The sequence below is a fragment of the Stegostoma tigrinum genome, chromosome 29 (assembly GCF_030684315.1).
Source record: "Stegostoma tigrinum isolate sSteTig4 chromosome 29, sSteTig4.hap1, whole genome shotgun sequence".
NCBI lineage: Eukaryota > Metazoa > Chordata > Chondrichthyes > Orectolobiformes > Stegostomatidae > Stegostoma > Stegostoma tigrinum.
The window spans coordinates 20,150,727-20,164,446 of record NC_081382.1 but is presented as its reverse complement, the minus strand read 5'-3'; the positions used below and the strand labels follow the sequence as shown (position 1 = coordinate 20,164,446).

The 13,720-nt window shown below is 37.9% G+C and overlaps 1 protein-coding gene across 2 annotated transcripts in view; it reads left to right on the top strand.

Annotated features, from left to right (window-relative positions):
* LOC125465487 (multiple epidermal growth factor-like domains protein 9) overlaps nucleotides 1-13,720 on the top strand; it is a 307,302-nt gene that overhangs the window by 169,815 nt on the left and 123,767 nt on the right. For both annotated transcript variants that reach the window (XM_059638230.1, XM_048559081.2), the window contains exon 3: nucleotides 9,413-9,552. In XM_059638230.1, the coding sequence (XP_059494213.1) occupies nucleotides 9,413-9,552 (140 nt within the window). The remainder of the gene's footprint in view (nucleotides 1-9,412; nucleotides 9,553-13,720) is intronic.

The window sequence follows — 13,720 nt, the reverse complement described above, 5'->3', positions numbered from 1 at the left end:
ATTGCTGTGGGTCTGGAGTCACGTGTAGGCCAGATCAGGTAAGGACAGCAGAATTTGTTTCCTAAGTGACATTTATGAACCAGATATGTTTTTCCCAACAATCAACAGTGGATTCATGATCATCATCAGAGTCTTAATTGCAGACATCCATTCGATTCAGTTTGCACCATCTGTTGTGGCACGTTTTGAACCTGTGTCCCCAGAACATTACGTGGGTCTCTAGATTAGTAGTCTGGTGATAATACTACGAGGCCTCTCTATGATAAATAGATATAGATTAGGCTGTTTAACTGTAGTGTTAAATATATAAGACCCTTTACTGTGCTAGATTCAGAATCTGGCTTTGAGGTCACATCTATATCCCTCTATTTCTGACATTGAAGGATTTTGTTCCATCTCAGCGAGTGGTGGGACTGAGGTGAATCAGAACCTTCTTCAGTAATGACACTTAAAGAGTAATGAAGGGAGAATGAGAGACTGGTTGTTTTTCCTTTGACTTATTTAGGTCCACAGCTAATCCACTTTTATAGGTAAACAGACAAAACTTGTAGCTCCAAACGTGAGCCAGTTAAAGGTACTTAAAATTAAACTTTAATTATATTAAGGATGCTTTTACATTCTCATACTGCTGTTAAACTACAAAACTTATCTTGTTCCTGCCATTTAATCATGGGTGTTCTAAATTGTGAGCAGATTCCTGGGCTTTGATTCTTATGCATTGCTGGTCAGAACTATGAATGGAAATAATAGTGTCAGATATACAACGGATTGAAACTGGAATTACAATGTAAAAGTGCTTAAATTACAATCTTGCTGGATAATTCCTGTTCCAAACATATAGAATCATTGGTTTCTTTCAACCTTTCACTCAGCTCATTCCCATTTAATTATATAGCAGTACCGTCATCTGGACGAAAATACCTCTGTCTTTTCAACCTTTTATTTTTCTCTATAAATATCAATTTCCTCCAAATTGGAATTATTAAAAGTAGCTTCCATCACATCTGCAAGTAAAATAAAATCTCCTTTTATTAAACATCATTTTTTAAAGGGGTGCTATGGGCCAGGGTATAAAAAATTGGCTGAGGAACAGAAAGCAAAGGGTGGTGGTGAATGATTGTTTTTCAGATTCGAAGGAAGGATACAGTGGTGTCCCTGAAGCTTGATTTTTTAAAATTATTAATTCACGGGATAAGGATGTCGCTGTCTCGGATCATAGGTCTATAGTACTGTAGGTCTAACTACACCAAGTGAATTTCAGCACTTTAAGAAGACAGCTCACCATCAGCTTCTCAAGGACAACTGTACTACAATAAAGTCCAGTCAGTGATACCTCCATCCTTTGCGTGAACAAAAAAGACAAAAAATGAAAAGTTATTAAACTCCAAGGAAAAAGTAACAGCCTCCATAAGAATCTAGATACTTTGACAAGGTTGGAGATAAAACTTTCTGCAGAGAAATATGCAATTGTATATTTTGTTAGAAAGATGAGGAGAGATGGGATACACTTAATGGTACAATGTTAAAGGAGATCGGAAATGTGGAGACCTGCAAGTGTCAATACACAAACATTTGAAGGTGACCAGACAGTTGTAAAGACTGTGAGAAGGGTTTTTTGCGTGCAGAATATTTCACTTTATTAATGGAGGCATAGAGGACAAAAACAGAAATGTGTTTTAAACCTTGGGAAAACATTGATCAGGTGCCAGTTATAGTATTGTGTCCAATTCTGGTTAGCACATTTTAAGAAGGATGTCAAAGACTAAACAAGGGTATGAAAATTGTATCTAGAATAAATATACTTTGTTTTGTGGGGAGAGTCGAGGAGCTGAATTTATTTTTCACAGCCAGGTTCAGGGTAGATTTATTAGAAACATGCAACGTTCTGAAGAGTTTTGATAGAGCAAGTAAGGAGGAATTGCTTCCAATTACAAAAGGTTTGGTAAGCAGAGAACACAGGTTTAAAATCTCTAGTGAAAGAGCCAGGAATAGGAGGAGTTTAGGATAGTAGTTTTTAATGGGGAGAGTTGCCACGATCTGGAATGCATTGCCCAATTAAGGTGGTGCAAGCAAATTCAATAATAACTTCATTTTCTTTCTCTGGCATGCCTCTTCTTTTCTGTTCCTCTTCCTCTCTCTGTCCTACTTTCATCCAAAAGAGAATAAAATAAATACTTGAAATCTAACAATTTTGCAGAGCTATAAGAAGGAAAAAGGAGGAATGGAACTAACTGATTACAAAAAGAAACTGGTATGGACACAACGGGCTGAAGAGCCTGTTCCTTTAATATATCATTCTATTATATAATTGCATTATTATTTTGTCAGTTCATTTACAGCTGAATATAATCACAGCAAAATCAGTAAAATTTTAATGTATTCAAGGAAGTGAACAGAAACCAGAAGTTACATTGAGGATGAATGTGCATCAGTATTGGGATAATCAACCACCTTTGCTTTATTGACCTTTTTCTATACGCTGATGACAATACAGAGCCAAGGCACCTTCTGCTATCTTGTCTTTATCCTGAATAATAGAGCAGCATTCAAGTAAAACGACAGACAGACCTGAACCACAAACAATTTTCAAGCTGGAACTAATTTTAAACATGGGTAAATATCTCTGGGCAAAATGTACTAGCTGTACGATGGAAGTAAACTTTAAAGGAAAAAGCAGGAAATCTCTTTGGACCATCAGAGAACAAAGACTGAACTTTGGTGCCAGAACTTCCAAATGTTTCCTTTCTCCAGAATTTTACTATGGGCTTGTTTAACTCATTAACTTTACTGTTGTAAAATGAAAAGTTAAACTGAATAGCACCCTGGAGCAACTTGGTGAAAAACAGGAGTGAATCCTTTGAAGTACTTTTATTGGCTTCTAGTAGACTAGTGTTGTGTTTTCAATTATTCTAAATGGTCTGTGCAGCAAGGCTAAGCATTACATTATGCAATACAGTTCTGTGAATCGTTCTGCTGATAGATCCAAAGAACATTCATTGAGTTGTTGGTGTTTAAACAAATAAGTTGTCAACTGCACATTGCTAATTGTTTAGCTTATTTATCATCATAATTCTGAACAATCTCATAGATGCAAAGCACTTTTTAAACTGCTCCAAACATTGCCATAATGAAACTGACATCTAATTTAACACGTGGGAGAATCCTATAGACCCTTACCTTCAAACGCTCATCAATTAACTTGGTGTTGTAATGTGTGATTACTGGTACGTATTGGTGATGACTTTGATAAAATACAGCTTTTGAAAAAGTTTGTATGTATTAAACACTTTAAAAGTACCTTGGAAAAGATCAGAGTTGATGAATACTGTTCTGCGTGGGTGTTCGCTATAATGGTGTTAACTACAAACTGCAGGAACAAATAGCAAGGCTACTTTATTATGTGGCATGGATATAACCTACAGGCTGTTATTCCAGTCCTGGACTAATGACACTCCAGAGAATGGTGCTGTTTCAAACTCTGTGAAATTAACACAGCACTTAATACCAATGTACGATCACTATACTGTGAGTTATTGCCACTAGACAATTAAACCAACAAACTAATTCACTACTGAAAATAACTGTTTACAAGCCTAGAAATATACCACATTGGTTTTGGAGAAAATCAAAATGAAAATTCTTCTAATCATTTCAACTAGGTAGATATTTTCCTGAGGATTATCCATCTTTCTTGTCTCATCAAATTTCAAATCTTAAATAATAAAAATACCAACAAACTGTAGCCCCAGCCTTTAAAAAAAGACCTATGTAATGATTTTTGAACACTTTGCTAATGTGCTATAGTGATAAAATAGTAACGCAATTGACAAATGACTGTAATTATTATAGATACATGGGACCAAGTTGAGTTTTCACGAAATCTTTGACATTGTAAAATGTGATTTACCGTAATTTTTCAGCATTTCTGCGGAGCAGTAATTAAACATTTACAGAAGCGTAAAGACACATTTTGTGGATCTAAATCTAATTGAATAGAATTCTAAATTTTGGTGGCCTATTTAGCATTGTTCCTTCCCCATTGATTACGATTTTGCTAAACCTATTAAAGCATACTTGTTTTTTTCTACATTTTATTTTGAGTGCCAATGAAGCATGAGATTAGACTGGAAAAACAACCTAAATTTTACTGATCAGGAGGCTCAGTGATGATGAGTTTTTGTTGGCAGTGAGTGCGGGAATGAACCAAGGAAGAAAGTGAAAGTAAAATCAGCATACTAAATTTATTCAAGGCTGAGTTAGAGAGATTTTTGATAGACAAATGGAGCCAAGTGTATTAGCGAGCACACAAGAAACTAGAGTTGAAGACAAAACCCAGATCAGCCATGATCTTACCGACTGACAGAGCAAGCTTGAAGGATTAAATGACTTTCTCCTGTTCCTACTCCGTATGTTTCAGGTCAACTGTAATATTGATTTTTACCGGCAAATATAGATACCAAATCCAAAATGCTGATCATTGATATTGATGCCAATAAACGAACATATGAATTAGGAAATAGGCCACTCAGCCCTTCATGCCTACTCTACAACTCGATAAGATCACAGTTAATCTGATTGCTCAAAATTGCCACAAAACCCTGATAATCTTCCAGCCGCCTTGCTTTTCAAGAACCTATTCACCTCTGCCTCACAAATATTCCAAGGGCAGAATCTTCTTGGGGGTTGGAGCGATGTGGACCGTGGAAAGATGTGTGGCAGGTTGAGCAGCGAGTGTGTCAAGAAGCTTTCCAAAGTCAAGATCATCTTGCTCTTTTTTTTAATGATATTCACAAGTGGCATGGTGAGATTCTCGCTAAATATCATTAACTCCCAAATTGGTGCTATTAATTGTTTGCTAAATGCCTTGGCAACAGACTAACTCGTCACCTCACTAATTCTACCTGAGTAACATTCCAGGCTGCAGTCTATGGGCAGTGACTGCCCACACTACACCCAGCCTGTCCCTGCAAGTTTGTATTGGATATGTAACAGCCTCAGTGCACCATCATGGCATATCACAGATCTACTTACTGTACACCTGCACATTCTTATTGGAATATTGTTGCCAGGATGCCGTGTGCAAGGACAGGCATCCAATAGGTTCAGGGTGCATTTCATTGCTCCTTGCTTGCTTCTTAGTTCTGTCTATTGTGGGAAGCAGCTTGTTGGGTAGCAATTGTTGGGACAGGAGACAGCAGCAGGGATTCAGAAAAAACAATAATTGTGAAAGAGGAAAACTCCTCAGATAATTGAGGGAGATGACATTACACTGGAGGACATGGTTTACTGCAGGAGAGAGTTTATCAATGGTCACAATTGCCCTATCCTTAATGGGGGAGCATGGGGCAGGAGGTGCAGTGATGGTGGAGACTAAGCTACGGGGTTAGGGCTAAAGGAATACATTGGGAGATGAAGTTGTAATTCAGAGAGGTGTGGGTGAATACGTGGAGCTCAGTACTGATGGGTTCAATAGGGAGTGCAGGGAGGAAAGGCCCAAGGAGGTTCAGAGGGGCCCTTTGATTACCAGGCAGAGCCCGTGACTCGCTCTGCCAGTAATCACCTCTGTTTTCTTCTAGCCTCATGTGAATCGTAAGTTTTCAACGGAAATAACCCCTCCAACATATCAAGGCTGTTACTGTTGCCATTTGTACCAGATCATATCGTTCATCTTGATTACCCAAAACTAAATTGGTGCTGCAGCCTGGGTTGAAGGCTTTGCCCCCTGATGCAGACAATGATAGACTATGCCCACATTGCATTCGGTGTGCTCTATCATAACACTGCTGACTTAACAAACAATAAAAATTCTAATCAACAATATATGTCATCTGTGCTCATAGGTACCATAACATGGATATCTGTGCTGGGTGCCCCAAGAGCTGGCATGAAGCTTAAATCCTTGAGAGCTCTCATATTTCTCCTTTGTTTCAAGGGCTGAATGCTTTACAAGGATGGTTACTGGGAGGCAAGGACTACCTTCTATAACCTTGGCTGATGCCTCTGTTCAACCCCACGTAAATGCGGAGCTGTCCATTCGTCGACCAGAGCTATCCATTTGAACCGCTCTGTGGCTTAGTGGTTAGTACTGCTGCCTCATAGTGCCAGTGACCTGGATTTGATTCCACACTCGGGGGTTTGTCTGTGTAGAGTTTGCATGGTCTCCCCATGACTGTATGAGTTTCCTCCAGGTGCTGTGGTTTCCATCCATAGTCCAAAGATGTACAGGTTAGGTGGATTGACCGTGCTAAATTGCTCCTAGTGTCCACAGATGTGGAGGCTAGGTGGGTTAGCCATGGGAAATGTGGGGTATAGGGATAGGGTTGGGGGAGTGTCTGGGTAGGATGCTGTTCGGAGAGTCAGTATGGACTTGATGGGCTGAAAGGCCTGCTTCCACACTGTGGGGATTTTATGATTTGAAATTACAGTATGAAATAAAGTCTAAAAGATGCATACATGTCATTGTAATCTGAAAATAAAATAAAAAAATCCTGAATGAAGGCTAAAGTTCAATAATTGCTGAAAATAGGTTTCTAAAAATAAAAAGAAATGCAAAGTGAACTTCAAACAGTATGTCACTATGGAATGTAGTGAAACAACAGCGAATGAAAAGGTATACATTTGCAACGATTATGCATCCTGATGGAGTTGAAATTGAGCTGAACACCGTAGTAAATAGTGTTTGTTCACTATGCATTTGTGCAGGTCTCAGCTTGCCTGAAGTTTAAATTGTATACTTACACTTTGATATATTTTTCCATTGTTGATTTTCATGCCCCTCACTGCTCAGCACAGCTTTCCTGCAGAATAATAGCTTTTCAGTAAGAACAAAGTATATAATTAGTCAGTAATGAAAGAGAAGGACGGCATCTATTAAAATTTTACCATGTTAATGATTTACCACATAGCAAAAGATCACCCATGTGCTCACCACATTCACATAATTGGGCCTTTGTTTTTGTTGGTGTCAATAATCGTGTAATTTACATCCATATATAGACTTGAAATCTCTAATAGTCACTCTATAATGTTATCTTGGAGTTATGCAGAGGCACCATAAACCACATGAAACATTCAAGACATGCAGAGGGTGCATAACTGAGAAATACCATCCACAAGAATATTCCAAGGTTATACAATTTTTCAATTACAGTTAGAGTATTAGATATCACATCTATTCAAAAATGTTTGTCAGCAAGATTGTTTTACGCTTCTCTATATCAAATTAAAGATTTTTTTCAGTGAATACAGTTCGATCTGAGAATGACACACTTTGCAATCATTGACAGGTAGTTTCCTTAATTTGGTAATAAAGGTTTGAACTGAATAAATAATTTATTTTCACCCGTTTGTTCAATTTACTATATAGTACAGAACTGAAGGATATTGAAATTTACTAGTCATTCCATTTTGAATAAAAAGGGACACCTATTGTGTGACTGTCCTATGCAATAACTCAACAAAATGCTTCAGGCATCACTTCATGAAGATGTTTTATTTTTCTTTATTGGTGTTTTTGGTAGGAGCTGTTGCTAACCACTGATAGCACTGACTCAAAATAGTGGCTGTGTAGCAGTACTAAGTGAGTTTTGTCACTCTTTCTCATTTAAAAATTTTCTTTAGATCTTGGGAAAACATTAGTCTTGAAATTCAATGCACTTTACGAAGTAGCTGAGCTATAATTGATTCACTTCAGAATTTATTTAAAATGGCATGTTAAATTCATCATCGTACTGTTATGATTTTTGGGAGAAATATCTCAAATCATTCAGATAATCAATTAATGCTCGGTATGCAGCACATCTCCTTACTTTCAACACAAGCATGTAGTATGAGGATGAACCTGTCATAAACTTATGCACATTTTACAACCAAGTCAAGAGAGGGAGTCTGCACTTGTCTTTTTAACACACTATCAGCTAGTTAAAGCAAATATTATTAGTTTGGCTTTAGAATGCAGCTATCACACTTCAAATAAAAAACACAGTTCCCTCAAAAATGATAGAGTCATGTACCAAGAGTTTTCTGAGTAAAAGAATGAGGTGTTTTATGACCTACTAACTCCCAAAAACTAATAAAAACACATTGTGCAAACACACAAACAGAGGTGATAAGTTTAAAATGGACAGGTTTGGCACAATCAGAAAAATTTAGGCTGCACTATTTAAAAAAAAAGTCCTCAGAGTCCTTGAGCTGTTGAATCTTATCCAGAGATCACAGCGATTCACTGGTTAACTTGTACCTTCAGTAACTGTAGAATCTGAAGGTATACTTGTGTTCTTGATGATTAATTGTTTTCCCAACTTATTTTTCAGATTCTATGTTCTAAGGTGATGAGAATAACAGGTAGAACGAGGGAGTTGCTGTCACAAATTAATTGTTTTCTTTCTCTCTGCTGCAGTGTCCTGAAGCAGCTTTTGAAATATAGTTCATTATATAGTCTAGAATCTTGCTCCATCATCTTTCAAAGGCTAGGAAACTGGCCAGTAAGTTTTTCAAATCCAAGTAACTGAAATTACCATTCAAGTGTGACTTAAGCAGGAGATGTGAATTTATTGTCATGCGCCCAGTTGTCCAGTGTCAATGTTTTTAAGTGAAATAGTAATCTCAAAGCAGATGGTTTTTTTAATTACACATGGGATTCATAAAACTTGTCTGAGTTTATAATCAGGTGACCACTGCAGCATTTTTAAATCCAGTGCTGTTGTTTCTTCTTTTTCAAATTTCATTTTAGTCCATGAAAGGTCTCGGGTAAAACAATCTGATGGCAGAAGTTAAAATTCAATAGCAATAAAAATTAGACATTGCTGGAAAAGCTCAGCAGGTCTGGCAGCATCTGTGGAGAGAAATCAGAGTTAACATTTCGGGTCGAGTGACCCTTCCTCAGACACATTAATTCTGATTTCTCTCCACAGATGCTGCCAGACCTGCTGAGCTTTTCTAACAATTTCTGTTTTCATTTCTGATTTACAGCATTCACAGTTCTTTCCGTTTTAAAATTCAGTAGTCTGTTTACCGCTGTTGTAACACCATGCAAATCTAAAATTATAGCATTCTCTAACCTGCTTTCTAAAATTTGATTGAACTGGCTGGAACCCACAGAAAATTAAGTCACTCATCAGTTGCACTGACAGAAATGATGGACTGTCGCACATAGTGGAAAATAATTGAGTATTATATCATTTTCATAGCAAATCTTGACCTCTATTTACATGCAGCACACAAAATCTGTCCACTTTTTATACTGAATGTTGTTTAATATGAATTCAGATCAGATTTCTGCAAGTTAGAGACCAAGCAATAGATTTAAAGCACCATGACAAGTTATGTTGAAACTAGTATTATGCATTTTCAATTTGAACAATCATTTTCTCATGACTGGCCTGATCTCTCGACTTTTCCTTTTTCCCAACAGCACTGGAAAATGCCATTGTAAAGAAGGGGTGACTGGCCTGAAATGTCACCAGTGTAAAACCTTACATTACAAGTTCAGCGAAGCTGGGTGCAGACCCTGTCAATGTAACAATCTCTCCAAAACATGTGATGACATAACTGGTAAGCATTCTGGAATTCTCCATCATTAATGGCATCTTGATGGCTAGCTATGATGAGATTGACTGTTCCCAGAAAACACTACCTGTTATCCAAGTATAACATTATTGTTCCTAACCATTTTTTAAATGTGGTTTGTCAGCTCATTCATTGTTATGACATTATTGGTATAAAAGAAAACTTACTTGATTGTATAGATGCTGGCCTTCCTCCCCTTTATAATACTGTCAGAGACCGTGCAAAGGAATCAAATATACTGACTGCCTCAATATGGAAATCTATTTGGAAGCACCAATTGACCAGAAATTCTTTGACAGATACAAGGGTAATGAATGAGATACTCCATGGCATCATTGAAGCACAGTATTTCGCAAGTGAAAACATAAAATAAGTAAAACAACACCATTTACAATTTCAAAATGTCATTTGGAAGAACAGAACTTCGGTATTGTCGGAAAAAATACCTATTTTGACAAAGCTTTTATCTTGCACTCATCAGGGCAATTTGCAAGAATACCTGTTCAAGGAGAAAACCGACATTTATACAGTGTAGGAGGAGAGTACAGTGTGGTTGCCAAGTGAACTCCAACTGGGAGAGATGTTTCCATAGAAAATGCTACCAAAAATTCTAATTAACAATTAGTTACAGGCTTTGCTTAAATTATAAACTGGGCAGGTTGACTCTGGTCAAGACATTGCCATGAAAACTGAATCAGCGAATGGCTATCACCTATAACGTTGAGTTAAAATAGTTGGCAAACATGTACATGTTCATTCTGTCTGTAAAGACAGTTATTTGCACAGGCATCTGCACTACAGCACTATATCATGGCAATCTAAACCCACTATCATTTTATGAATCAGCATTTTTTTCAACTTATGATCTCAGCAACTTGTGCAGTTGAGTTCAATTTCAATGACACTATTTACACCCAAATAGACGGGTGCTGCCATCAGATGCCCACCAGACCCAACTCTTGCAAATGTCTTTATTGGGTTCAATAAGAAATGTGTCTTTGACAGAAAGACATCTAGCCCCCTACCTCTCATATATTTCTAATATGTAAATATGCCTAGGGGAAGGCAGTGTCCCCATGACAATAGCCTGGTAATCCTGAATCCTGGGCTAATATTCTGGTCTCGTGGGTTTGAATTCTATAATGGCAGATGTTGCAATTTGAATTCAATAACAAAAAAAAATCTGGAATTAAGAACTAACCATATAGTTGAGTAGGGTCTTTTAGGGAAGGAAATCTGTCACACTTACCTGTCTTGCTGTCAGGTGACGCCTGACCCATAACAGTGTGCTTCACTTGTAGTTGTCTAGTGAAACAGCCCTAGGATGTCACTCACGTCATGGGCAATTAGGGATGGTCGATAAATACTGACTCATCTACTGATGCCCACATCCTGTGAATGAAATTTTAAAAAATATATACATTTTGGCTAGATTTGAATCCACTGCTATATGTAAGAATTTCCTTGTTTCTCATAACGGGCTTCATTCTGTGCTCAGATTCACCTTTGAAACAGAGCAGTCAAATGAGCTCCCTTTTCCTGATGCTTCAGTTCAGAAATTAGCTGGGAGTTCTCCACATCAGCCCACTGCAAATCTGTCTTCACTCGTCAGTATTTGTGTCAGGATTCCTATAGTTCCATGCGATAAAATTGGCCTTATCAGCAGCCTCATTAATAGAGCCTAAGACTTTTGTTCACCCTGCAAACGTGATTTGAAATAGGGTATAACTATGCCATTTTGTGGGCAGAATGATCAGATCAGTTCTTCCTATGTATCATATAAAGTCATGATTGGCCCTAAAGCTGTTGATCTTCATCCTGAAAAATGCCCAGTCTCCATAAAATGATTAAGATATCTCAAAGAGTTGACCAACAGTTGAATCTAGCTATTTTATGTGGCTTGAAGCAGTAGCAACACAAATGGTGTTTGCCACCAAGGATTCTGCCATCAAACCAAAAAGACATTCTGCCTATCACCAAACAGGTAATACAGTATATGAATTTCAGTGCTGCTTTGATTTTAGTATCTAGGCTGTACATTCTAAAGATTAGAAGGTGGTATCAAACAGCCTGTTCCTTCTGCTATTAGCAACAAGCTAGGTATTGACTATACCCAACTATTCTGCGCTTGCAAATCCTGCAACGCAGTGCCCAACATATGTTTCTGCAATTGGACAACATTTACTGCATAATCCCGAAAGTGTGAGGAGTTATGCTGAACTCATTTGGGATTGTCAGTTGGGCTCAGTCTGGTGCTCCTCTAGGTACTGGTCACTTTGCATATTAATGAATAGGCCCCCATTCCGTGCAGACAGAATGAACATGTACATGGACTGCACATGTTTCAGCTCAACAAAATAGGTGACAGCTATTTGCTGATTCATTACTCAGGGCAATGCCCTGACCAATCAGAGTCAAACAGCTTAGTTTAACATTTAAATAAAGCTTGACTGTTAATTGTAATTTAGCATTAATTGGTATCTTGTCTATGGCAATGCCTCTACGAAACAGAATTGACTTGTCAACGAATTAGTACTCCTCACGTGTGGAGAAAAATATGGTTTTGCCTTGAGTTGGAACTTTTGCAAAATATCCTAGTAAGTGCAAAACAAAAAACTCCAACTAAAAATGTTGCAGCGATAGTAGGAACTGCCGATGCTGGAGAATCTGAGATATCACGGTGTAGAGCTGGATGAACACAGCAGGCCAAGCAGCATCAGAGGACCAGGAAAGCTGATGTTTCTGGTCTCAACCCGAAATGTCAGCTTTCCTGCTCCTCTGATGCTGCTTGGCCTGCTGTGTTCATCCAGCTCTACACCATGTTATCTCAACTAAATAAATTTTTTTTCAGTAATCCTTAAATTCTTCAATATCAAATGACAAAGTGTAATCTCATGGCCTGATTTATCCCGCACTCTTAACGTAACCTCCAAACCAAGGATTAATCCTGGTTTAATACATAGTGTGGGAGGTCATGGCAGGGGCTGTACCAGGCACATCCAGAAAATGTTGACCTGGTGAAACCGAAACATGGGACTACTAGCGTGTTAATCAACATCACCGGATGCAATTGACGATTAATTCCAAAACCAACAGATCAGAACTGAGCTCCACAGTCCTGAAGTGTTGTGTCATGAATGATGGTGGACAATTAATCAATTCACTACAGGAAGAGGAAGCTCCACAAATATTCTCATGCTTAATGATAAGTGAGCCCAGCTCATCAGTACAAGAGATAAGGTTGAAGTGTTTAAATAATTTTTAGCCAGTAGTACTGAGTGAATGAAGGGTCTAGGCCCGAAATGTCAGCTTTTGTGCTTCTAAGATGCTGCTTGGCCTGCTGTGTTCATCCAGCCCCACACTTTGTTATCTGAGTGAATAAATATCCCGGTCTCCTTCAGAGGCCTTCGACAAATTTGATTCAGCCCATGTGATATCAGGAATGGTTGAACGCATTGAATATTGCAAAGTTTATGGGCCCTGACAACATTCCTGCAATACATAGTACTGAAGATTAGTGTTCCAGGACTTTATTCACACTTTGCCGAGCTGTTCTAATAAAGCAACAGTGTTGGCATCTACCCAACAACATAGAAAATTGTTCAGATATGCCCTGTACACAAGAAGCAAGACAGATTGATTCCGGCTAATTGCCATCCCATCAGTCTACTCCCAATCATTAGTAAAGTGATAGAAGATGTCAGCAACACTGTTATCAAGTAGCTCCTGCTCAGCATTCCACTGGTCACTGATGTTTAATTTGGTTCCAGAAGGTTCCTCTCCAAGCAGTTTAAGAAAGTAGAGTGGTCAATAAGGCTGACAGTCATTCACACAAAGCAAAAATACAAATTCACACCATCTACTTGCGTTATGGTTAACACATTGATGAACATTCTGTACTGTTAAATTGATCTTTTCATAACATGAAATGCAATTTAAGATAATTGCAAATAGAACCAGAGGCAAGATGAAGAAATTGTTTTTAATGCATCAACTTGTTGGAGGTTAGAATACTCTACCGCTAAATTTAGAGGAAACAAATTAAATAATAACTTTAAAAGGGGAATTAAATAAATACTTGCAAGGGTATATTTTGTAGACTTATTGGGGAATGGTAGATTTGTGTAAGGCTTTGAAAGCTCTTTCAAAGAGG